The following is a 23,823-nucleotide window of genomic DNA, read 5'->3' as shown; positions in this document are numbered from 1 at the left end:
CGTTCCCAATACGCAGCCAGTAGGGTGAATCCCAGGAACACAGCACTGAGTGAGGGGGGTCTCCCCGAGGGAGGCAGGCGCCGTGGGACTCCATTCGCCTGAAATCCCAGAGCGAGTAAACTGGTGCACTGTGGAAAAAGCAGCACATCGGTTGCCTCTGCAGGGGCTGGGCTGGGGGTCGAGCAGGAAGGGGCACAGGTGTTTTCTGGGGGGTCTTGTTGTACAACTTGATTTTTGGGTGTGGGCCACACACGGGTTCGCATTTGTTAAAATTCAGCACCTGTGCGCTTAAGACTGGCGCGTTCCGTTGTAAGTCAACGTCACCTCGAAAGAAAAACTGTACACACGTTGAGCGCTAGCTGAAGATCGGCTGTGGAGGGCCGCCCGCCGTCGGCAGCATCTCTGGAAGGTCTGAGAAGGACTAATGATGGGTAAAGGGGCTGGTCGTGGAGAGAGGAGCCGGAAAGCACATGGAGTGAACTGTTGACGGTGGACTCTTCCAAGGGCCTTATGGGATGTTCACGGGAGAGTTCTTTCAGCGTTACGGTTGACATTTTTCCTAAGCAAATGCTGGAAAAAACTGAGTGCAGGAGTAGCTCAGCCCTCCTCCCTGGACTGCCATCTTTATTCCTCCCTCCCTCCCTCCTCGGTGGGGAATTGCTGTCTTGGAGGCGATGGAATCATTCATTCCATGTTTTGCTACTTTTATTGTATTTATATCTACAACCAAACATTACTTCCAGAGTTTTTTATGACAAGCGGTTCTATATCGCATATGTCTTTTTAAAAATGCATCTTTTTATAACTTTAAATCAGCATTCCGCTTCGGAGCTAAGTATAAATCTGCTTCTCTCCTTTCAACTGGTATTTATATTTCATTGCACGAATACGCCACTTTGTCTGTGTCCACGCTAATCCACTCTGAGGCTGCTCCAAAGTATTGCTGTTTCGTGTGATTATTGCTCATGACGCACACGGATGCAGGGTCAGGCTCTAGGGTCCCCACTGCAGGACAGTTTAGGCTGATAGTTGGAGGCCTGAGGTCCAGTGACTTGGGGCCTTCATGGCCTGCCTTTGAGAGGAGCCCGGAACACTCCCCCTGGAGGTGTCTGTCCGGTCCCCTGCAGAGGACTTGCCGTGTGGGGATGGCTGTGCGGGGGCTCACGTGCTGCACCTGCACACAGGTCGCGGCTGAATGCGCCTGGTGCAGGGCCGGCTGCTTTGTAGGGCGCCGGCGCATCCTGGGGTCTACACCCCCGGCAGCTGCCTGGGCCCAGTGCTGTTCTCCACATTGTGGAGGATGCTGTCTGCTCTCTGCTCTCTGCCTTGTCTTTGTCTGGATGTTCGGATGCGGTCTGAGGCCCCAGGGGATGCAAATCTGGCCGTCTTCTGACACTGACGTGAAACCTGTTGTTAAAAATTAGAAACTGTTAAGCCCGTTCTCTCCTGGATCGTTCTCATGGATGGAAGGATGATGTTAGCAGTCCCATTCGCAGATGATCACAAATTAGTCTTGTGCTTCAGGCTTGCTCGTTATCGAGCCTTGTGCTTAAATTCTCATTTCTCAATGCTCCTAGCTCACACGTTCTCTATTCATTCATAAAATATTCACCCAATAAGCATTGGTGCTTCGAGAACCTGCTCTGTGGTACCTGCCTCGGGCTCCGTGAGTGCGGGGATAAACAGGGGCCCCTCCCAGCAGGAGCAGGTGCGAGGTGCAGGCGATGAGCGTCCCCTGCAACCAGCCAGGCGCCTCTACCTTCCCTGCCCAACGGGGCATCTTGCTGGCCCGGGTGCGAGTGGTGAGCCACTGGTCTGGGAGGTCCTGTTTGGCTCTGGTCCCACTGTCCCCACTAACCAGTGTTGAGTGCCAGGGAGCTCGGTGTTTGTGGGGCGCAGGGAGGTGCTTCCTTTCTGCTTTCTGAGCCTCCCTGGCCTTCCCCGGACCACATCAGACACACCCTCTACCCCTGCGGTGGGCATCGCAGCTCTTGGGTTCTCACAGAGCAGTTCTGGTGGAGGGAGCAGGTACGGTGGAGCCTCGCAGCACCTGGCAGACTTGGCTGGGACGCTGTCCCTGTGTATCCAGGCCGTGTCCTCAGGGTCCCGTCTCTTCCCGGAGTCCTGAGCTCAGCCAGTGTCCTGCCTCTTCCCTTCCCCCATGAGGAACCATCCCCACCGTACCTCATGCTTTGCCCAGGGCTGAAGAAGGAGGCTTCTCTGCGGTCAAGCTCCCACGTGGGGTTGGGCTCTGGCCGCAGGTGAGGGCGCAGTGGTTCTTGGACTCCGCGTTAATCCCTCTGCCTGTAGGTGATGTTCCCACGGCCACCCCGGAGGTGGGCGGACGGACAGCGCATTGTGCTAGAGATGGCCTAGTCTTAAATGGCCAGGGTGCTGGGTTAGTGTGGCGTTGTTACTGCCCTGCCCAGAGCCCAGGCATCCCTGGGCCAACAGGCATTTGACTTTCTCTTAAGGGTGGCCTGTCCTCCAGGAGGGGGACCCCTCCACTAGATTGAGGTGCTTGCCTCTGCTCCCCGCCAGTAGAAGAGGAGACCTCATTCTACCCAGTACCGGAAGCGTATGTCCTCAGGAGCAACGTGCTTCCAGGTGGAAGAAACAGTGGAAGGCACAGTTACCGGGCCTGTGTGTTGGGAGTTAGGCACTCGTGTCCTCAAGGTCACTCGACGGAGGCGTTGTCTGCATTTGATAGATAAGTGAAGAGTCCGGTGTTCACAGTCACTCGGTGGGCCTCTCATTATCTGGCTCACGGCTGTCCTTGCAATGGTGACCCAAGGTTGAGAGAGGTTCTGTTCCTCTCCCCTTGTGCTCTGTGTGTGACCAGCCCTGTGAGGTCCCCTATCAAGTGTAAAGGCCGGCAGAAGGCCGGGAAGATGGAGAAGCTGCTCGGATTTTGGCTTCCAAGGTGTTCATGAATTCATTTCACAGATGCTCCCAGAGTGTTGGGCTGGTGGCGGGCCTGGCCAGCAGGTGAGACGGTGAGGGAAGGTGGCATCGCCCTGCCCTCTGTTTTGGTGTGGAATCGAGGCATACCATCAGGCAGTCGGCATGCACAGTGAGGGGGGGTGAAAGCATGCAGTCAGAAATCTGGCCCAGACAGGATGAGGGGCGGCTGGGAAGGCTTCCTGGAGGAAGGGGTGCTGATGTGGAGCAGAACAGCAGAGTAGGAGTGAGCTTGGGCTGCCGTACAAGTGCAGGCATGGCGTGCTCTCGGGGATACTGTGAGAGAGCTCTTGATGGATGAAACGCTCGTGTGCTTAGCTTAGAAACACCACTTTTGTGACCATGTGTCTTAGAGATATCTTCCCAATCTTTCAGCTTAAAATAGAGCATTTCAGCAAATGGGTGTAGAAAGTACCACCTCCCTTTCCTGAACTCTCCTTCGGAGGGTCCTCTGGAAATCAGTGACTCCTCGCTCACCTTATGAGTGTCTGGGGCTTGGCCGGTGCATCAGTCCTGTAATCAGGGACCGCGAGTTACGCTCACTTTTGCCAAACGTGAATCGTGACGCTTGGCCCGTAAGGACTGCATTTCCTGGGGCTCCCCGCCATCAGTGGTCACCTTCACAACCTCGTCCCCCTGCCTTAGCTGGGTGCCCGCAGCAACACCATATTTAGCCGAGGGCTATGTACCACAGACACCCCTTTTGTCAGGCCGTGGCGTCTCCATACCTCACAGCAGCTCCAGTGAGAGCGCTACGCACGTTTGCTTCTGCACAAGAGAGGCCACGCCTGGCCAAGGCGGGCGGAAGTCAGGTGCCCCCGGAGCCAAGCCCGCCTGTTGGCCACGGTGCCTCTCTGCGGGGGCCGTCTGCAGTTTCCGGGGCCGTGTCCCCCGGAGTTGGGCGTCCCTCCTGTCTGATTGCAGATGACAACTAGAAACAGTAGAAAGCTTTCACCGTGAAACAGCATAAACTTTCTTAAGAAAATACGATGCTGCCAGCAGCAAATTTACTGGAGAATTGAGATGGTAATTAACGTGTTTTTTTGCTTAATTGTCAAACCATTAAAATTAAATTTCATGACCACCCTCACTTACGTACGCATCTTTTTAAAACTCTGGTAATAGGATGTTCCGTGCCTCAGGCTGTCCCACGCTGTCCCCTGCCCCACGCAGAGGCCCCGCCTGTGTAGCAGCATGTCCAGACGGGGCCTCCCTGGGAGGACCCGTTGCTGGCTGGCGGTGAGCGGTCTGCCCTGTCACGGGCATGCTAGAGTGGCCTTCCCGCCACAGGGCAGGAGGGGCTCCCAGAGCACGCTGCGCCCCGGTGCTCCGAAGCCTCGCCTGGACACTGTTCCGGTGACAGAGACGGCCAGGTGGCACCCCCCCCCCCAAACCCCACATCTCCTGCTAATCTGTGAGCGGTCTCCAGCTGCGGCCCAGGGCTGCGTCCGCCCTGCGGGCTGTCTCTGGTTCAGCTCTTCTCCTGCCTCTTGAGGGGTCTCAGACAAGCCTCTTCCCTCCCCTGGGTTTTCATTCTTCCTTGGTCACAGGAGAGAAGACGTTGGCCACGGGAATGAATGAGTGGACGTAGGGGTGACAGCAAGTGCTGCTGTGCCAGCGCCTACGTGAGTCAGTCACACCACTGCTCGCCTTCCGGGGTCTCCTCCTGCCTTGCCGTCCTCCTCACGGTCACCATCCCCTCTTAGCAGACGAGAAGTCCAGGTCAGAGAGGTGACCAGCAAGGGGCCCTTCCTCCCCAGTTCTTTCAGTTGTGATCTCATGAAAGTCTTCACAGGCGCTTAGAGGCAGGGAAGGTGCTGGCAGAGTGAGGCCCCCCAGCACATGCGTCCCCCCCGTCCCCAGACACCCACACCACCCTCTGGGGCACATGCGTCCCCTCATCCCTAGAGAGCCACAGCACCCCCCAGGGGCACATGGGTCCCCCCCATCCCCAGGCACCTACACCCCACCCTGGGCACCTGCGCCCCCCCACCCCCAACACCCACACTCTCCCACCGTGCACGTGTCCCCCCCCACCCCCAGACACCCATACCACCCATCCCCCCGGGGCACTTGCATTCCCCCCGTCCCCAGGCACCCACATCCCCCACCCTGGGCACCTGTAGCCACTGAGCGCCTGCCCCTGGAAGCGGGTGACCGTGAGCTCTGCACGGTCCTACCTGCTGTCGTGTAGCAGGTTCCTGTGGACCCCAGCCTAGAACAGCCCAAGCCCAAACACTGGGTGTACCGCTCAACTGCCTATAACCTTATTTTTCCTCTTCACTTTCTTCAGATGCTCTGAGGACCTTTCTTTGTGAGTCCCGCAGGGCACACCTCGTTGTGTGGGCCCGAGCTCGTGCTGGGGGCTCCTCACTCATGTTTGTAACTGCTGCTTGCCTCCTGGCCGGGGCAGCATACCCTGCGCCTTGCTGTGGACGAGCCTGTGCCCTTGACCTGGGCGGTCTCTCCTGACACATTCTGAGTGGAGGGTTTTGGGGATTTGCTTGAAAACTGGAGAGAATCTGGGAGAGTCCATTAGAAACAGCTTCAGAAAGCATCTTGATGTGTTCTCGTCTTTCAGCTGACTTATGGGGAAACTGAGGCTCAAGTCTATCCAGCAGGCCCTGGGTAGAGTGATGTTAGAACCCAGGGTGTTAAATTCCCCGTCCAGGGAGGCTTCCACCACCCGGCTCTGCCTCAGGTTGCTCAGGAGGAGCCCCTGACGATTAATGGGCAGCGAGGAGAAATGCCGGAGTCCAGCCTGGAGCAGGTGGGCTACAGAGTTGGCACCTTGGAAGACACAGCCTTCTGCTGACTCAGGTGATGGGTGAGGTGCTTTTGGCGAGAGAAGAAAAAGATGACTGGTCGGTTCCGTGCGCCACGCGGCTTTCTCCTCCTGAAAAGTCTCAGATGCGGGGCCTCCGCCGGGCTTTGTGCCGTGTTGTTCCTGATGGGAGTCTTGCCTCCGGTGCGGGACGCGGCCCCTCTTCACGCACGGCCCACCCGTGGCTGCGGGGGCTCTCGTGCGCCAAGGCTGAGCGGCCACTGGCCTGGGGCCGCCCCGAGCCCGCGTCCAGGCTTAGCCACTGGCTCCCTCCGCTGTCTTGGGCAAGTGGTGTGGCCCTTGGTGAATTCTGAGTGCTTTTCTTTCTTCTGTTCCTTTATTTTGCTTTTATTTAGATTCCAGGTAGTTACCGTGCAGCATAATACTAGTTCCAGGTGCACCACGTAGCGATCCATGTAGTGATTCTGTGTAACACCCAGGGCTCATCACAGCAAGTACCCTGCCCATGCCCACTGCCATCCTTACCTGCCCCCCCCCACCCCTGCAACCTCCCCTGGTCACCATCCATTTGTCCTCTGGAGGTAAGAATCTATTTCTCGGTTTGACTCCCAGAGTCTCCTTTTTTCCCCTTGCTTCTTTGTTCTGTTCCCCATATGAGTGAAATCATAGGGGATTTGTCCTTGGCTTGTTTTACTTAGCATAATATTCTCTGGCTCCATCCACATCATCGCAAATGGCTAGATTTCATTCTTGATGGTTGGGAAACATTCTAGCGTGTGTGTGTGTGTGTGTGTGTGTGTGTGTGTGTGTGTGTGTGTACACGCACCACATCTTCATCCATTCACCAGTCGACGGGCATTTGGGCTCCTTCCATAATTTGACTGTTGCCGAGAGCGCCACTATGCACATCAGGGTGCGTGTACCTCTCTGAATCAGTATTTTTGTATCCTTTGGGTAAATACCTAATAGTGCAATTGCTGGGTTGTAAGGTGGTAGTTTGTTTTCTCTTGAAACTTTTTGAGGAACCTCCGGCCTGTTGTCCAGAGTGGCTGTGCCCGTTCGCGTTCCCATCTGCTGTGCACAGGGCTCCCCTTTCTCTGCATCATAGCGAGCATCTGTTGTGTCCCGTGTCGTTAATTCTAGCCGTTCTGACGTGTGTCCGGTGGTATCTCATTGTACTTCTGATTTGTGTTTCCCTAATGATGAGTGATATCGAGCATCTTTTCATGTGTCCGTTGACCATTTGTATGTTGTTTTTGGAAATGCATCTATTCACGTCTTCTCATTTTTTAATCGGATTATTTGTTTCTTGGGTGTTGAGTTTTAGAAGTTCTTTATATATTTTGGACACTAACCCTTTATCGGATATGCCATTCGCAAATGTCTCCTCCCATTCTGCAGGCTGCCTTTTAGTTTTGTGGGTTGTTTCCTTTGCTGTGCAGAAGCTTTGTATTTTGATGGGGTCCCGGTAGTTTATTTTTGCTTTCATTTTCCCTCACCTCTGGAGACATATACAGAAAATTGTTGCTTCGGCCGATGTCAAAGAAATTACTGCCTGTGTTCCCTTCGAGGATTTTTATGGTCTGAGGTCCCAGCGCTTTTCTTTAAAATGGGAACAGTAATGCCTGTCAGAGGTGGTTACAAATGCCGGCGTTAAGCCGTGTTGAGTACACGGCGTCACCCGCGACCTACAGTGGGCGCTCCACAGGTGGCACGTGGTTATTTTTCAGTACTCCAGTGTCACGCCTTGAAAACGGTTCCCACCAGTCCAGCCACCGTGGCTGGTGGGTGAAGGGCATGCATTTGAGGTCTTGTGTTTCCTTTTTGGGGAGATGACTATACCAGAGTGTTGCTTAGGTGATTAGTTGTTATTTGGAACCTCATTTCCCTGGCTTGTCAATGGTGTCTGATGTTGAGGCAGAGAAAGTTCTCATCATCAGGAGTCAGAAGCCACAGAGAGGATTTGATGTAAGGAATTGTTATCGAGGCGTGAGGTTGGTAACTAGGTAACTGTGAGCGTAGAACGGACCAGCGAGGCGTCCGGTGTCGCCGCTGCAGGGAGCTTCACCGTCCCTGGTGCTGGTGGCCAAGGCAGGGGACTGGGATTATTAGTTAGAAGCCGGCCACTGTGGGCGTGGGGCCGACACACGGCACTCTGAGGATGCCTGGAGTCTGGAGTCTCAGAGGGAGGTGCCACGTTGTGGGACTGTACCTGTTAGAACCAAGGGCAGAAGGACAACCCTCAGGAGGCCACAGGAAGCCCTAGAGGGAGCACGTGCCTCCTTCCCCTATGCCCTGCTTCCTCCTTCCACACCCTGGGCGGCTGGGAGAGCAGAGATGTGGCTTGCAGAGGGGGCACCTGCAGGATGTGGCGTCACGCCCTGCTTTGCACCCCCGGTCTCCCTGCTAGAAACGTCCTGCTCTTCTGCATGCCCACAGGGTCTCGGTGGTCTCTCTTATTCTCACTCCTGCCAGACTAGAAGGCCCCGAGCTTTGCTGTGTACTGTAATGACAGGGACCTTTCTAATAAAGTGATGCCTGTCTTCCCCCCGCTCCTAATCCCGTGTCCTGACCTGATTGGTTGGGTGCTGCTAGGACACCAGAATTTGTGACTGTCCCCTGTGGCAAGTGCCGGAACCGCCGGGGCCACGTGGGGAATTGTTTGAGAGCCGTGTTTGTGTCGTGGTTGTTGTCGGATGTCTCCCCTCCTTGGGCCAGCGTCCAGCACGTAGTAGGTGCTCAGGTGCTGTTTGGTGGTGAGTGGGGTAACAGTGGGCTGGCTGCAGTGTCATTCACAGTGTCCTCTCCTCTCGGGGGTCTGAGGTCTTCATTCTCTCTGTTGCTCCAGGGATCCGGCCTCAGATGCTGAGGTCAGAGCTTCAGGGACCAGCATTGCTTTGAGTTGGTTGAGTCATAACTGGGGCCGTGGCATGTGACGGCATAGTCGGTACCTCGTGTAAGTTGTCCCTGGCCCGGGGGGGCGGGGGGTCTAAAATTCCACCCACACTGTGGTCTGGAATGCTGTTAGGGCCGGTGTTAGCGTAGGGGAGAGAGTGCCTTCCTCTAATTGGCCTGCACAGGGGGAGTGGCGTTTGCGATGTGCCCGCCCGGAGGGGACACGCTTTTCTAATGTACCGAAGGGCATCCTGGGTGTGTCCTCCTAAGGCGTGATTCTTCCCCTTACCTCCGTCTTGTGTACCTATTCCTGTGGGGGAAACTGGCAAGAAGATACCACATTTTATCCCCTATAGGATAAAGTGGTCCTCTAAGTTTGGGGCTCACCCTCGCATCAGAGCTGTGCCGTGGATAATCGACAAGTGGTTAGAGACCGCATCCCTTTAACATACTTCAGTAAGGTCTCTGTCGAGGATTTGGTGGAGGGTTGTGGGCGTGGGGGTTGGGTGGCGGTGGGATGTGTAGGCACCAGTCCGTAAATCTCTAATGGACACCTTTGGCCTTCATTCCTGTTTCCATTTGTTCCAGACTCGCTGTTGTCAGAAGAGCTGAGGGCGAGACTTGGCTGTGTCGCACAGAGCACTGTGCAGACTGACCACCCACCCTGGCGTCGGGCTCGGGGCAGGGGATGTGAGTGCCGGGGCCCATCCCCTGGCCAGCTGGGGGCGGGGTGGGGTGGGGTGGCTGTGGACAGTGTCTCCCTGAAGATCTTCCCGGGAGCCTGGGGCCAAGAAGGAGCCGGCCAGACCAGGGCAGATGGGAGACGGGGCTGCTAGGCCAGGAGAACATGCTGGGTCCAGCAGGCGGGAGGGGACTGTTCCGGGTTGGGGCTGCACGGGCAGAGAGGAGAGGCCAGAGAGGCAGCAGGGCCTGTGAGCCACAGCCGGGTCTTGTTCTGGAGGGGAAGGGACGGTCCCAAGAGCGTTTTAGGTGGGACAGTGTCAGACTGGCCTCTAGGGAGTGTCTGGAAAGGGGTGACAGCTGGAGAGAGCCCGGGTCCTGGTCTAGGTAGTGGGTGCGACTGGGGTGCCTTCTGTGCTGCGAGGAGAGGCTGGGCCCTAGACCCCTCGGGAGGGAGGGAGAGTTGGCAGGGCTTGGGGGTGGGTGTGAGAAGGAAGGAAGTATCTCGTCCGGACAGCTGGGTGGATGGTGTTGCTGTTCACTCCCCCAGGGAGTGCAGGGTCAGAGCGGGCTGGGGGAGGGCTCGGTGGGCTGCACAGGCTGCGGCCACAGGCAGGCTTCCAGCCAAGCAGAAATGCTGCTCTGACCTTGGGCAAGGAGAACCGGACGGGGGGCCAAAGGTCCGTCTCTCCCACTGCCAAGTCCTCGGTCTCTGACCTGGGGCTTGCCGCTCGGGCCTTGTGAAGCCTCCAGCCCCGCAGACCAGGACCTCTTCAGGTCCCGTGAGAGAACAGAAGCCAGGGCTGAGGTACCCTTTCGGGGCCCTTGGAAAATTTGGCCATTGTGACTCTGTTCCCTGCTGGGAGAAAGGGAACAGGTCTTCCTGGGAGAGAGTGGGAGGGCCGAGCGATCCCTTGTTTCCCGGGAAGGGCATTCTGGAGCCGCACAGGGGACCTCAGGCTGCTGGGCCCTGGCCGTCCCGGCCCTGCTGGGGCTTGCTCACCGCGAAAGCTCAGAGAGCGGGGCTCTGGGCATCTGTTGTTTCTGTTGGGGCCTGGCTGGCGCTGTGTTTCCTCAGGTTGGACCTCACACAGCTTTGCAGCCCAGGAATGCAACGCAAACCCCACTCCGGGCTGGAGGAGAAGTGGAAGGGGCTGGAGGAGGTTTACCCGGGCCTGCCTGCTGGGCATGGGGTGCACCCGGCAGGCTGGTCCCCCAGGCGGGCACGTCCTGGATCGGCAGCCCCGAAACCAGTCCAGCGACTTTGCTCTTGGGTGGGGGGATCTTGTCAAAGGCGTGCTGTGCGTGTGTGCATGTGACTTAGCACGTGAATTCCGGCCCAGGAGAGTGGCTGTGTCCTTCCGCGGACTGTGGCTTACACAACGTTTTTCACATCGTGAGGGAGGTACTGCAGTTGAAAACCGGCTGGGAGCTTGGACGACAAGGCCCAGTGCTCGCCTGCGGGAGTGCTTGGCGGCAAAATCCGGGTGAGATGGGGTGGACGAAATGGAGCCTTTAATTTGCGTCAGTTCACAAAGTCTCTGCGAACTTACATCAAGTCCGAAGACCTGTTAGCCGCTGGCCCCTGCCCAAGATGGAAGGGAAGCCAGCATGGTCTCCAGGGCGCGAACCGTAATGCCTGCCGCCCTTGGCAGAGGGAACGTTCCAGGGCTTTCCGCACTGACCGTTTGCTGACACGCTCTCCCCTACGTGGTCACGTTGGAGAGCCGCGCCTGTTAGCAGACTTCCAGTCCTCTCGGGTCGCCTCTGTCACCCTTTTGTCAGATGATCCCCACTTGCCAGCCGAGGAAACTGAGGCTCGGTGAGATCACGTGACTCACCCCACGTGACGCAGCAGGTGTGCATCCAAGCCAGGGTCTGAGCCGGGCTTGTGTACACGATGCCGGGAACTCCCCCCGCCGATTCGTTTTGACCGAGTCGGGAGCCACGCCGTGTGCCCGGCACGGGGACTCAGGCAGCACAGAGCCTCCTGCTGGGTTGGGGGGAAGGCCGGCAACCGGGCAGTCAGTGCGTCACGGGAGCGGCTGCAAGACAGGCAGGAGGGACACCGTGTTGGGTGTCATTCCTGGAGCCTGGGTGTGGAGTTTCCATGTGGGAACAGGCCTCTCCCCATTCGTGGCCGTCTTGCCAGCTGCCTTCCGGAATCTCCCAGGGATGCCTGTAGGACATACGTGTTATACACGCACGACGTATGATCTGTGAGGGACCTGAGTTTATACATACCTGCACACGCATGAAACCATGAACGTTATTCTTAATGCGTGTGAGTTACTGTCACAGCTCGTGGCCTTTGTCTGAAGCGTGCTTGTGGCTGATATCCTCCCCACTTTAGAAACGGTGGGAAGGCGGGAGCTCTGGGGCCTGGAGACCTGGGTCACAGTCGTCCTGCCTTTTGCACATTGCATGATCCTGGCTGGAGAGCTCGCCCTTGCCTCCGTGCTGCCATCTACAAAGCAGGGACGGTGACCACGCCCGCCGGGCAAGGTGGGTCTGAGCAGTGCACGACCAGCAATCCAGTCCCAGCATAGAGCCTGGGCAGGATTTGGGGACCTCTCCGTAAATGGGAGTCTACTTCTTTTCTCTTGAGACCCTCAGAGTGCCGTTCTGTCTCAGCAGCACGGAGAAGAGGCAAAGGCCCCGTAGGACGAGACCGAGGGAGTGGGCAGTGGCTGCTTTCCTGAACGTGTGACTCAGTTGGCGGACGGTGTGCCCGAGGCCTGCTTCGCCTGTGGCCACGTCCTCCCATCTGACCTCAGGGTCGTCATGGACACTCCTGAGACTCCACACTGGGGACACAGTGGGCTTCCCGTGCCGGGAAAGAGCCTAAGACTCCTGAGAGGGGGCGACGGGACACCTAGATAACAAGCCGGCCCTGAGAGGTGGGGAGGTCGTAAGGCCCCAGGGCGAAGGCTGCGGGTTTCTTAGGAGAAACAGAGCACCTGCCCACGTCCCTGTACCGCCCTCACCTGCAGGGAGACCGGCTTTGTACTGGAAAAGAGTCTCACCTCTTACTGTTGCTTATTCCGTGGGTTTGGGCAAATGACCTGCATCCGCCGTGATGAAATCCTCTGCACTCTGCCTGTTCCTCCTTCCGTGCTCCCAACCCTCATAAACACTGGTCCTTTCGCTGCCTCCTTAGTTTTGCCTTTTCCAGAACATCCTGTAGTTGGAATCGTTCGGATCGGCCCCTTTGAGTTAGCGATGCGTGTTTAGGGTTCCTTCGTGGCACGGTAGTTCATTTCTGTGAGGCGCTGGGTGATAACCCGTTGTCTGGATGGACCGCAGCTTACCCGTGCACCGCCTGAGAGACATCTTGGTTGTGTCCAGATTCAGGCAATTGTGAATAAAGCTGCTGTAAACATCCACGTGCGGGTTTTCGTGTGGACAGAGGTTTCCAGCTCCTTTATGTAGGTAGTAAGGTGTGTGGTGTCTAAATCGCATGGTCAAAGTGTGTTCAGTTTTATAAGAATCACTGTGCGTTTTTAAAAGCCGGAAACAACGTGTGCGTTCCTGCCCTTCTCTTCTCCTCATACTGTTCCAGTTAAGGAAACGAAAAAGAAGGACGTCGCGTTGGAGCGTCACAATGTAGAGCGTCACGGGGGCTGGGGCCTGGATGGCGCCGGTGGTCCTTTCTTGGGGACGCCGTGTACCGCCCAATCTGTCTAACCACCTCTTTGTCCTTTAAGACCGTGTCCACCCGCCCTCCGCCTCTCACGTGATGCCAGTGTCTCTTACATGTCCCTGCCCTGGGAGCCACCTTGGGCAGGGCTCACGTGTTTGTCACATCTCTGTGTTGGCGCCCAGCCCGTTGGGAACAGAATGACATCCCCATGTGCCTCCCGGCAGTAGAGGCTCAGGTCCTGTGCAGTTGCAGAAGGCCCGGAATTGTCGTGACTTAGCATGACGAACGATGGCTTCCCGCTCAGGCCTCCTGTGTGCACGACAGGCAGGCTGCAGCTCAGCTCATGGGGCTGTCATTCAGGACCCACGTTCTGTCTAAGACGCGCTGGTTTTGTGGCAGAGGGAGAAGGGGAGGGGACAGGCCACATGACAGCTCGGGAGCATGCTGCTTACATGTGGCCTGTCATTTCCACGTGTTCTGTGTCCAGCAGGTCACAGCCAGCCTGAAGTCAGGAGGCGGGGGTGGACGGCCCCGTAGGGAGGGACACTGGGAGGTGGGGGCGGATGGCCCTGTAGGGAAGGGCACCAGGACGTGGGGGTGGATGGCCCCGTGGGGAGGGACACCAGGAGGCAGGGGTGGATGGCCCCGTAGGGAGGGACACTGGATGTGTGGACACAGCCATCATCTCTGTCTGCCTCACACACTTGCATAGCCTGGCCTGTCTTGGGTTCACCTTCGTCCTCTTCGGAGGATGCTTGCTTTTTCCTCGGGTGAACACGTTGGTTACAGTTGGCTCTACGTTCTTTCCCTCCTTCCTGTGTATACCCAGAGGGCTCTCCTGGGGCCACAGTGCCGAGGAGGGCACACAGAACTGCCCGTTTGGTCTGGCGTGATGTGCGTGTGCTTGGTGTGGAAATGGGCCCCTTGTTGCGTTAACTGGGGTTTACTGAGCACCCGTCAGACTCCCCCGACCCTGCTGCGTGAAGAAACAGGCCTGCTGTCTGTTCTCGGGCTTGGCTGTAGCAGAACCAGAAAGGCACCACGATGCACGGACACCCGGCACGTGCCCGGTGTTGTGCGGCTGGTTCGGTAGACTTCCTTGACGTCTCAGCGATCCCAGGAAGGCCTATGCCCGCCTGGTAGAGGGAGAACCGGATGGGCTCCTTGCCCCGTGGGGGAGGGGCGGGGAAGGCCACACCCTTACCTTTCCTGCTTGTGTATGCCCATTTTTCTGGAAGATGTTTCTTCTTCTCAATAATTGATGCATCCCGAGGACCTCTCCCCCTGAGCCCCCCTCGGTGAGAACACAGGGTGTTGTGCTGGGAGAGGCCGTCCCCGAGGCCGCACCACCCTCCCAGATGCCCGTCTGCCTTGCTTCCTTCTGCGCTGCTTACTGGCGATTAGGTTAAAGGAAATTCTGTTATTTCCAATTAATCATCCCTCGTGAACCTGCTCTGTATTCAGCACACAGCAGACTCCCTGCTTAACATGGAGCTTCCTCTCTCCCCTCTGGGATTCTTCTCTATTTTTAAAAAGTAATTGCATTATTTGTATTTGCTCCTTGTGTTTGGGGATGTTTCTAGAACAAGGAAGCTGAGGTTATGGTTGATGAATGATAATGGACACCTTGATGGGAAAATCTTAGTTAGCCCGTGCCAGCCGGGGGCTCCCAGAGGCCGGGAGGCAAAGCTTCTGTGCGTTGGGGGTCTTTGTCCTTGGTAAGTGCTTCTATTAAAAATTCACAGAGGCAGCATTTTCTGCTTCAACAGGACTTCAGGCAGGGCCCCCTTGGCACCCCACGTTCTGCAGCTCTGTGCACGAGGCTTGTGCTCCCCGACTCAGTAGGGCTTGTGCAGACCCCACTCTGTTCGGGGGACGTGGTGTCTATTCTGGAGAAAAGGGTTGTCCTGTGGGGAGCAGCTGTGACCTCCGAGCACAAAGGGCACATTTCAGGATACACAAGAGTATGTAAATCCTTGTTTTCCATTCCCATCCCTTTCTAAGTGTCTGCACGTGTGAGGTGTCCAGGGTCTGAGAGGAGCAAGCTCCACACCGTAGCTACAGGTGGTGTAGAGGGAGGTGGGCAGCACCTCCCCCGGGGCGCACCTGCTCTAGGGGATGAACACGGACAAGCCCACAGTTGCCACCAGCCGGGCAGGCTGAGGACACACAGTGAGGAGGGCCCTTGGCCTGCCCTGCCATCACTGGTCAGCATAGGGTGAAGGTTCTACCTCTGCTCAGTCCCACGGAGGGAGGCACTTGTTCGGATGGTGTTATGGGCGGCCTCCCCCTGCTGCTCTCACTGAATGACCTTCTCCAGTGAGCATATTAATAGTATGGTGGTGGGGGGTGTCATCATAGTTCCTTAGTAGAAATGTTTAATATTTTAGGGAAATTAAAGATCTAGCTTCTATCAAACATTATGTAACTTAAGGCACTCAGCAAATGTGGGGAAATTCAGTCTTGCCATGTTTGATTTTCCGCTTTAATCTCAATGTTTTCTTAACTGTTCTTAGTATCATTTTGGAGGTGCAGTTCCGAACATCTGTAATGATTGCTCTGAAAAATACCTAACCCCATGAGACTTTGGAATCTGCAAGTTGCAAGGGTCTTTGAGATCCCCAAAGCCCAGACCCCACAGTACTGATGTGGATCCTCAGACCCAGAGAAGGTAGAGTGTCTTTCCCAAGATTTTGTGGCCGATTAGCGAAAGAGCCCAGACTAGACTTGGCTTGGGTTTCTGATTTGTAAACACGGCAATAGTTTTATCCTCCCAAAGGCGGTGGATTCTCGGTTTGGACCAGGGATCTCTGAGACGGGGTGTACTGTCCGAGTCGCATAAGGGCTGGTTTCTCCCTTCTCTCAGCCTGGACCCTCTGCTCGTTCTCCCAGCCCCAGGCCAGGCATCCTGTCTGCCAGAGGCCTTCCCTGACCTCCTGAGACACTACTTTCCTCTCTGTGTCTTACGGCCCCTGGTACCTGCCCCTGTGGTTAAGGCTGCACTCTGACATTACCATGTGTCTGCAGGTGCCTTTCCCCAAATGGGGGCATCGGGAGCAGGGTCTCTGCCTTATTTTTTTCTCTATCCCCAGGGCCCAGTGCAGTCGTAAGTGGTTAAAAAGTGTGGTTGTACAATAGCCAAATTCTGGAAAGAGCCTAAATGTCCATCAACTGATGAATGGGTAAAGAAATTGTGGTTTACGTACACAATGGAATACTACTTGGCAATGAGAAAGAATGAAATCTGGCCTTTTGCAGCAATGTGGATGGAACTGGAGAGTGTTATGCTAAGTGAAATAAGTCATGCAGAGAAAGACAGATACCATATGTTTTCACTCTTATGTGGATCCTGAGAAACTTGGCAGAAGACCATGGGGGAGGGGAAGGGGGAAAAAAAAGTTACAGAGAGGGAAGGAGGCAAACCATGAGAGACTCTTAAAAACTGAGAACAAACTGAGGGTTGATGGGGGGTGGGAGGGACGGAAGGGTGGGTGATGGGCATTGAGGAGGGCACCTGTTGGGATGAGCCCTGGGTGTTGTATGGAAACCAATTTGGCCATAAACTTCATATTAAAAAAAGAAGAAAAAAAAAGGTATGGTTGTAGAATAAAGCCCTCCCCTCTCAGGGTATCTACATCTTAATCCCCAGAACCTGTGTGTTTCCTTACAAGGCAGATGTGATTAAGTGAAGCTCCTCTGAGCTAGGGAGATGATCCTGGTGCTTTAGTCTGCGTGGGCTGTTGTAACAGGACGGGTGGCCTTTAAACAATAGGAACTTATTTTTCACAGTTCGGGGAGGCTGGGAGTCCAGGATCGGGTGCCATCATGGTCCAGTTCGAGTGAGGCCCTCTTCCAGCTTGCAAACGGCTGCCTTTTCAGCGCATCCTCGCGTGGTGGGAAGAGGGGAGCCGCTCTCTGGCCTCCTCTTAGGAGGGCGCTGATCCCATTCATGAGGACCTCTCCCTTGTGACCGCCTCACCTCGCAGAGGTTGGATCGGGGTCCCTGCTTTGGCGGTTTGGAGGGACACGGACATGCGGTGCGTTGCCCCTGGGGTATCCAGATGGGCCTGCTGCTGTCCCAAGGATCCTTCCCAGGGAAACGGGGGTGGTCGGGTGTGAGTCCAGGAAGATGTGACAATGGAAGCAAAGAGGTTCGAGGCAGTCTCCAGAAGATGCTAGAAGAGGCCAGAACCTCGCTTCTCCTCTCAGCCTCCCGACGAAACGCAGCCCTGCTGACCCGTTTTAAGACCTCTGACCTGCATAATTGTAACGTGACAGTTTGTGTTAAGTTTGTGTGGTAACTTGTCACAACAGCACAGGGACCTAGAGGAACAGTGGGGTGTGTGTGTGCGGTGTGGGGGAAACACCCAGAGACGCGTCCTGTGAGGTCAGCATGCCGTCAGTCACATCGTTAGGTCGGCCTCATTTCGACGTTCCCCCTTCCCCTCCTCGCAGCGGTTCTGGGGCGGCCTGGAGAAGAGGGGACAGGGTGCACAGCACTTGGCCAACCTTGCAGGGGTACAGAGAACAGGAGCTCCCCCCGACTGTAGCATGCAGTCCTGGGTTCTGAGCCTTGGGGGCCTTCGGACTTGTGCTTTCTTAGGCCAGCAGCCTTAATGTTGAGGCTTGAGGTGCTAACCGTGTTCCGCTGCTCCCCGGTTCTGTGTTGGGTCCAGAATGTCCCTCTGACAGATTTGTTAAACGGTTAACTTGATCAAATCTGGGGTGAGCGTTTGCACATGCATGGAGTGTGCACTCCAGGCTCGTCTTACGGCGAGTCCAGAGCTCGGTGATGTGATGGCGGGCAGTCGGCTTCTGCTTCTCGTTCAGCTGGGCCCCGAGCCGTGCTCTTTGCCTGGAAGGCTGTCTTTGACCTTCACAGTAGCCCTCCGGATGGTGGCTGCTGTGATGACCTCAGCTTATGGACGGGGGGATAAAATCTGCCTGCTGAAGTGAGGTTCTCTGCCCCCGATCAAGTGGCTGCCGTCCGCTCTGACCCAGGTCTGCCAGTGTCAAAGGCAGAGTCCTTTCTAGTCCCCACTTTCCTGGATACCCACTGTAATCACGTACGGGGACTATTCTCAGCCTGCACGTTATGTACTCGGAAGAGGTAGGTTTTTGTATACTTGTGGGCAAAATACATAGAATAGATTATAATGTTATTTCTTCTGCACTCGGGAGGATCTCTTGGTCGGCCTTGGAGACCACTGTGCCAAACTACGGCTAGCGATCACATTGTTAGGTATCTCAAAATCTCAAAATACTGTATTTGCTCCTCCCAATAAGGTAGATTTTGTTCCAGGTTTCACAGATGGCCGCTGAGGTTTAGAGAATTAGCCATTTCCCCCTTTTTGTTATTTTACTCGTTCCTGTAAAAGGATTTACTGAGGGCCTGCCACGTGCCTACAAGATTCCACTTTCAGTTCTGTGGATGTAACTGTAAGCACGAGATGAGTCTCTGCTTCCGTGGGGCTTATGTTCCAGTGGGGCACTCACCCCGCGCGGTGTCTGGTGATGCGAAGTGCTCGGAAGGAATCCGTGGCAGGAGGGGCGGTGAGGGAGGAGAGCAGGACGGAGCCTCGCAGGTTCAAGGGCTTGGGAAATACCCTGGGTTTACTCGGAACCAGGAAGGCACTGGAGTGTTATGAGCAGAAGGACAGACGTCATCTGACTGATGTTATTAGGGGATCAGCCGGTAGGACCAGAAATGGGGTTCACACCGCCGTCTCTGTGGCTCTGAGGCCTAGGCCCTGTCCTTCCGTCTGGGCTGCCCACATGCTTCTGACGTCCTTGAACTGCTAAGACGGGGCTCATGAGGTGGGCTTTGAGGGCATCGGCCAGAGTCACTTGTCCCCCATTTTCCCCGTGTCCCCAAGTGGGCGTGGCACCCTGTGTGCACAGCTCTGCAGCACCTGCAGAGGAATGGGCCTCTGGGCCTGTGGGTCCCTCTGCCTTCCACTTTTGCATGTTCCGCCATGAAATGTTGAGGTTTTTGTGACCGTGAACACACCTTCGCCTCACTGCAGGGCCGTCTGATGACATAACAAAGAGGCTTGGAAGCTTTTGAACAGGTGAGTGATTCCCTCCTGGAAAGCTCTCCTCGTGAAAGAAATCTATAGACCAAGTGCTGAACACAAGGCTTTTATTTCTGTTATTTATAGAAACCAAAATGTCTGACACTAGGATGTGATGAGTAAATTATGCTACATGGATACAATTGACTTAGGCAGCTATCAGAAATTGTGTTTTTGTAGAATTTGTAATGCAGTGCTCAGTTGTCACAGTGAGGATGACAGGCACAGGCAGGAGAGACACACGCCCTATGAGGCTGTGAGGAGATCCGCACCCCCCCCCCACCCCCGGGCATGTGAGGCACGGTCCTACCCTGACAGGAGGCCCAGCAGCCGTCCCCTCAGAGCCCCCAGTGCCTTGGTGTGCAAGGTCAGGACGCCCCAAAGCTGCTGCTGGACCCCCTTGTGGGGAGGGGGCTCTGGTCAGATTCTCACAGAAACTCTGCCGTCCCCCCGTCCACCGCATGCTGAACGTTCACGGGTGCTCCCACGAGGCTGGACGAGCACAAAGCCCAGTTCTCAGGGTCACGGCCGAGACCCAGCACCTTCCTGTAGGCCCAGACTTCAGGGGGGCCTGAGGTGGGTTCCTGCATCATGGGTAAGGATCCACTACTTAATATGTGGGAAGGCGGGATGCAAAGCAGTGTTTATAATGGGATACACAATACAGAAAAATCAAGTAGCATAAATAATACATGCACGTGTTCATGTGCCTGCAAGGAAATGCAGCAAAATGTTCGAGAATCACGGTGAATCATTTCCTTGTACGTCTTTCAGTTTTTATGATGTGCATGTACTATTATTTGAAATACATCCTTTTTTTTTTAAACCCTCACCACAGTACATTACCAAGTGCTTTTTGGTTTTCAAAGAGCCCTACTGCTCATTTATGCCATTTTCACCGGGTGTGCGTTGGGGTTGCCCACGTGTTGTCTACCAGCAGCCCCCACTGTGTCTGGGGCTGTAGAAGCTTCATGTTTATTTGGGACAGGTTTGAACTTGACACTTGCCCATCGCATTGCCAGCCAGGCATCTTCCTTCCAGGGCTCGCCTGCCTGCCCTGTTTAGAAAAGCAGCTTTTGGGTGTTTGCTCCCTTGAGGGGAGACTGCAGTTCTGAAATCACACGGCCGTCCAGCTGGCCTTCTTGTTTTTTCTCTTCTCTCTCGGCGCCCGTGGACTCTCTTCTCCCTCGGGTTTGCTCAGCCACTGGAGGCGCCTCCGATGAGCCAGAGCGAGCCGTAGGACGTTAGCAGGCTTCCCCTGTGTCCTCTGCAGGGCAGGGGACTGCCTCGCCAGCGGGTGACCCCAGACGGCCCCGTGGGGTGTGCGGCCACCCTACATCTGAGTCTGTTCATCTCGCCCCTGCACACCTGCCTTCCGGGCGTCCTCTGTTCTCCAGCTCTGCCGCTAGACCTCACTCTGGTTTTTGGGCTCCCTTTATCTATCTTTTGGCCTAAGGGCGTTCCCTTCCATCCAGGGTGTCCCTCCGGTTTCGGGAATGTCACGTCAGTATTCCAGGAGCTTCCCCCTTCACCTGTGCAGGAAGGCCTTCTCCCTGCGCAGGACTGATGAGTTCTCCAGCTTCCTCCTTTCCCTTCTTCAGGTGTGTGAGACGATGGTGCTAGGCACTGCTCTGGATTCCGTAGCAGAAGGTCTTGTCGTCACTCCTGAAAGGTTCTGTAGTAGGGAGGCAGGCAGGTGCCGGCCGGTGAGGACGCAGGACGTGAGGGCCCCTGGCCTCGTCTCGTACATCATCTTCCTGGATTCATTCGTGTCTGTTCACTGGTACCTGTAGGCGTGCCCCCGCCCCCGCACCACGCGCTCTAGCAAGTGGACCGGGGCCCACCGTGGTGTTCCCCTGCACATGGTGTTCCTTCCGCCTGGAACTCGCTCCCTCCTGTTCTTCCTTCCTGCGTTCGGTGAGATTCCCTCCTGAGGGGCCCTGTCCACCCGTCCCTGACCTGGCACACGCACCACGTCGCCCTTCCATAACTTGTGCCCGTTTTCATCCCTTTCCGTTCAGTTCACTTGACTCCCCGCGTGCCCCTTGCACAGGCCCTAAACTTGGCGGCAGTAGCAGATTCAAAGCGTTTGTAAAATCTTCGTATGTACCTGAAGCCGGCACAGCACATCTTGGGTCCTCCGTAAACGTTTGCTGACCGAACGGATGGGAGAGAACGTGCAGCTTACGTGTTAGAACCTCTGTGCCCTTGCTCGTGCTCTCCTGCCTGGGCACATCGGTAACTTGACCATTTCTGCGGCCCCAGAACTAGCACAGGCCCTGAGGCAGACCCATCTGGAAAGTCCTGGTCTGCTCCCCACGTGCCCCAGCTCCACGTGGTGGGCGTGTAGTGAGGGTCTGGGGGCCGCACCCGTGCACCCATGTGTGTGTTCTGGGTTCTAACGTGTTCTTGCTGCTGCCGCCATTTAAACGTCACCTCAGAAGTGCGCGTTCCTGACTAGAACATAACGCCCCATAGGCTGCTTGCTGGGTTTTAGTTTTCCCGCTTGTCTCTGAGTCATAAGGATGTGTTTCGTTGTTGCCTGGTTTACGGAACTTGGTGTTGGGAACAATTGGGCCCCGAAGGCAAATCCTAACAAGTTAGGGTTTCCGCCTCTAGGCCGCCTACACTTGCGGTCCCGTCTTCCTCAGGGCATCCCTGGGAACGGATGTCCTTGTGGCAGGCCCCACGCAAGGTACTGCCCTGTGCCCGTCAGGCTGGGCCCCTCCCGGGTGCTGGGGGCCGCCCTACGCTGCCGCCCTCCGCAGAGCTCCGCCTGGTGGCCCGTGTGCTTGCTTCCCAGCTGAGGTGTTGGAGCGTCAGGGACAGTGAGCAGGGCTGGATGTGCCAGGGAGAGGCAGGCAGGACCCAACGCCTGGGTTTTCTGGTGCCGTGGGTGGTGACCGTGAAGCGGTCCGGCCTTTGTGGGGGCTGTCGATGCGGGGGGTGGGTGGAGCTGGCCTGGTCAATGGTCAGACGGCCTGCAGGTGTGAGTGACAGTGACAGGGGAACCAGGACGGGAGGCGGGTTTGGAACAGGCACACAGGTGGAGGGCTCTGAATTCGGGGTAGAAGTGGGCCTGGGCTCCAAGGCCCTCCCTTGGAGAGCTTCACGGGGGCCCGGGTCTCCCCTCGCTTTGCCCCACGTGGGTGTGCAGGCCCTCGGCAGGTGGGTGTGGTTGGAGGGCCCTCCTTCTGGGATGGGGCAGGGCTTGGCCACAGTGCTCTGCTTGGGCGGCTCGGTGCAGGGCTGGGTCCAGAGTATGTTCCTCACAGGCCATACAGCCAAGCAGTTACACTTGAATTCCGGCTGCCGATTCTGGGCATGATTTCTCAACCCCCCTACGCTGACTTCTGCGTCTGCGAGCAGTTCCTCGCGATGAGCACGTGAGCCGCTGTAGATGAAACGTGCTCTGGGGCACCTCACACGTGCACTTAGTGCCCGACAGCTTTTGTCCTCCCAGCCCCACAGCCCTGCTCCTCAGGGACGGAGCATTGAGTGCCGCTCCCCGCAGGTGCACGGTCTTCAGAACCCGTGGTCTCCGTGTCCACGGGGGCAGCGCTTCGGCAGAAGAGTAGGGGTCTGTGTTCTCCAGCCCGGAGGGTTTCTTGGAGCTGGGTGCTAGTGGGGCGTGGGAGTAATGAGCGGGTCCTGTCCCGCGGAGCGTACCGTCCAGCGGAGGAGGCGACACGGATGCATGTACAGATGGTACGTGGGGCTGCCACCTCGGAACAGGTGAGGGCCGAGATTCCGGTGTCCCCACGGGAGGGCCATGCACCCTGTGGACGTAAGGATCCACCAGGAGCCGTGGGAGTCCCCGGACGTTGTTCTCGTGAAGCGGCAAGTTTCAACAGGCTGAGGTGTTGGGAAAACTGAAGACAAGACTTGGAGGTTTAAAGTAAATGGGAGAATTTAGCTGGGGGCATAAAGAGTCTCGTGCCGGCTGAAGAAGCAGGAGGTGTTTTGTCAGGAGGAGGTGTCCTGGGATCGGTTCTGGGGCCTGGACGGCTGGGAGGGCCTGGGGCCGCCACTCTGTTCATCCCTCCGTCCCTGGTGTCTTGCGTCAGTCCCCGCCTTCATGGCTCCTCTGTCCTCGCTGCCAAGTGCCTCGTCTTTGGTCCCCACACCGTGCCTGACCCTGGCCCCGACCCAGCACGTGCTTTTGGTGCCAACCACCCCCCCCCCCCCCCAACATTCAGGATCTTTCCATTCACAGCGCGGCTCCCTGGAAAACGGGCCAAAAGGTCAGGTACGTTTGGGAACAGCAAAGAGGTGAATTTGGTTAGAACACAGGGTCTCTGGGGGGCACAGGGGGCACCTGGACACGTGGCTGACAGCTCGCAGCCCCCCACACGTCAGGCCGACTTGATCCTGCAGGCAGAGGAACGGGACCACTCGCGGTGCGTCCGACCCAGCCCTTGGCTTCTCCACTCCGCTTGACGAGTAAGCGAGCGTGTTTCTTGGCCGTGACCCAGCTTCTGCTCTGAGATGTGCCTGATGCCGGGGCACCTGACCCTCACGTCTTCATATTCTTTCTCAGCATGTGTAGCCAGCGGCAGCCAGCAGCCCATTTGCGCACAGGTGTGCCTGGGGCCGGAAAGGCACATCCTGTTGTCACACGACACCCCGTGGGGGTGTCGCCGTCCCATCTGTTACCGAGCAAACAGGGACCCAGGACGGTCCACCTGGTCCAAGCAGTGAGTGTGCGGTAGGTCCCCTGTGATCCCAGCCCTGTCCGGCTCCACGGTGCTTGCCGTCCAGTACCTCCCGCCATCTCCTTGCTT

The 23,823-nt window shown here is 56.6% G+C and overlaps 1 protein-coding gene across 3 annotated transcripts in view; it reads left to right on the top strand.

The window, feature by feature from the left end:
- TRAPPC9 (trafficking protein particle complex subunit 9) overlaps positions 1-23,823 on the top strand; it is a 568,190-nt gene that overhangs the window by 379,812 nt on the left and 164,555 nt on the right. The window contains exon 20 of one of the 3 annotated variants that reach the window (XM_047842487.1): positions 2,475-2,707. The exons of the other annotated variants lie outside the window; for them this stretch is intronic. Coding sequence (XP_047698443.1) covers positions 2,475-2,511 — 37 coding nt within the window. The 3' untranslated portion in view covers positions 2,512-2,707. Of the gene's footprint in view, positions 1-2,474; positions 2,708-23,823 lie in introns of those variants that run through there. 3 annotated transcript variants of the gene reach the window in all.

Source organism: Prionailurus viverrinus, chromosome F2 (assembly GCF_022837055.1).
Source record: "Prionailurus viverrinus isolate Anna chromosome F2, UM_Priviv_1.0, whole genome shotgun sequence".
Classification (NCBI taxonomy): domain Eukaryota; kingdom Metazoa; phylum Chordata; class Mammalia; order Carnivora; family Felidae; genus Prionailurus; species Prionailurus viverrinus.
This window is presented reverse-complemented; position numbering and strand designations above follow the sequence as displayed.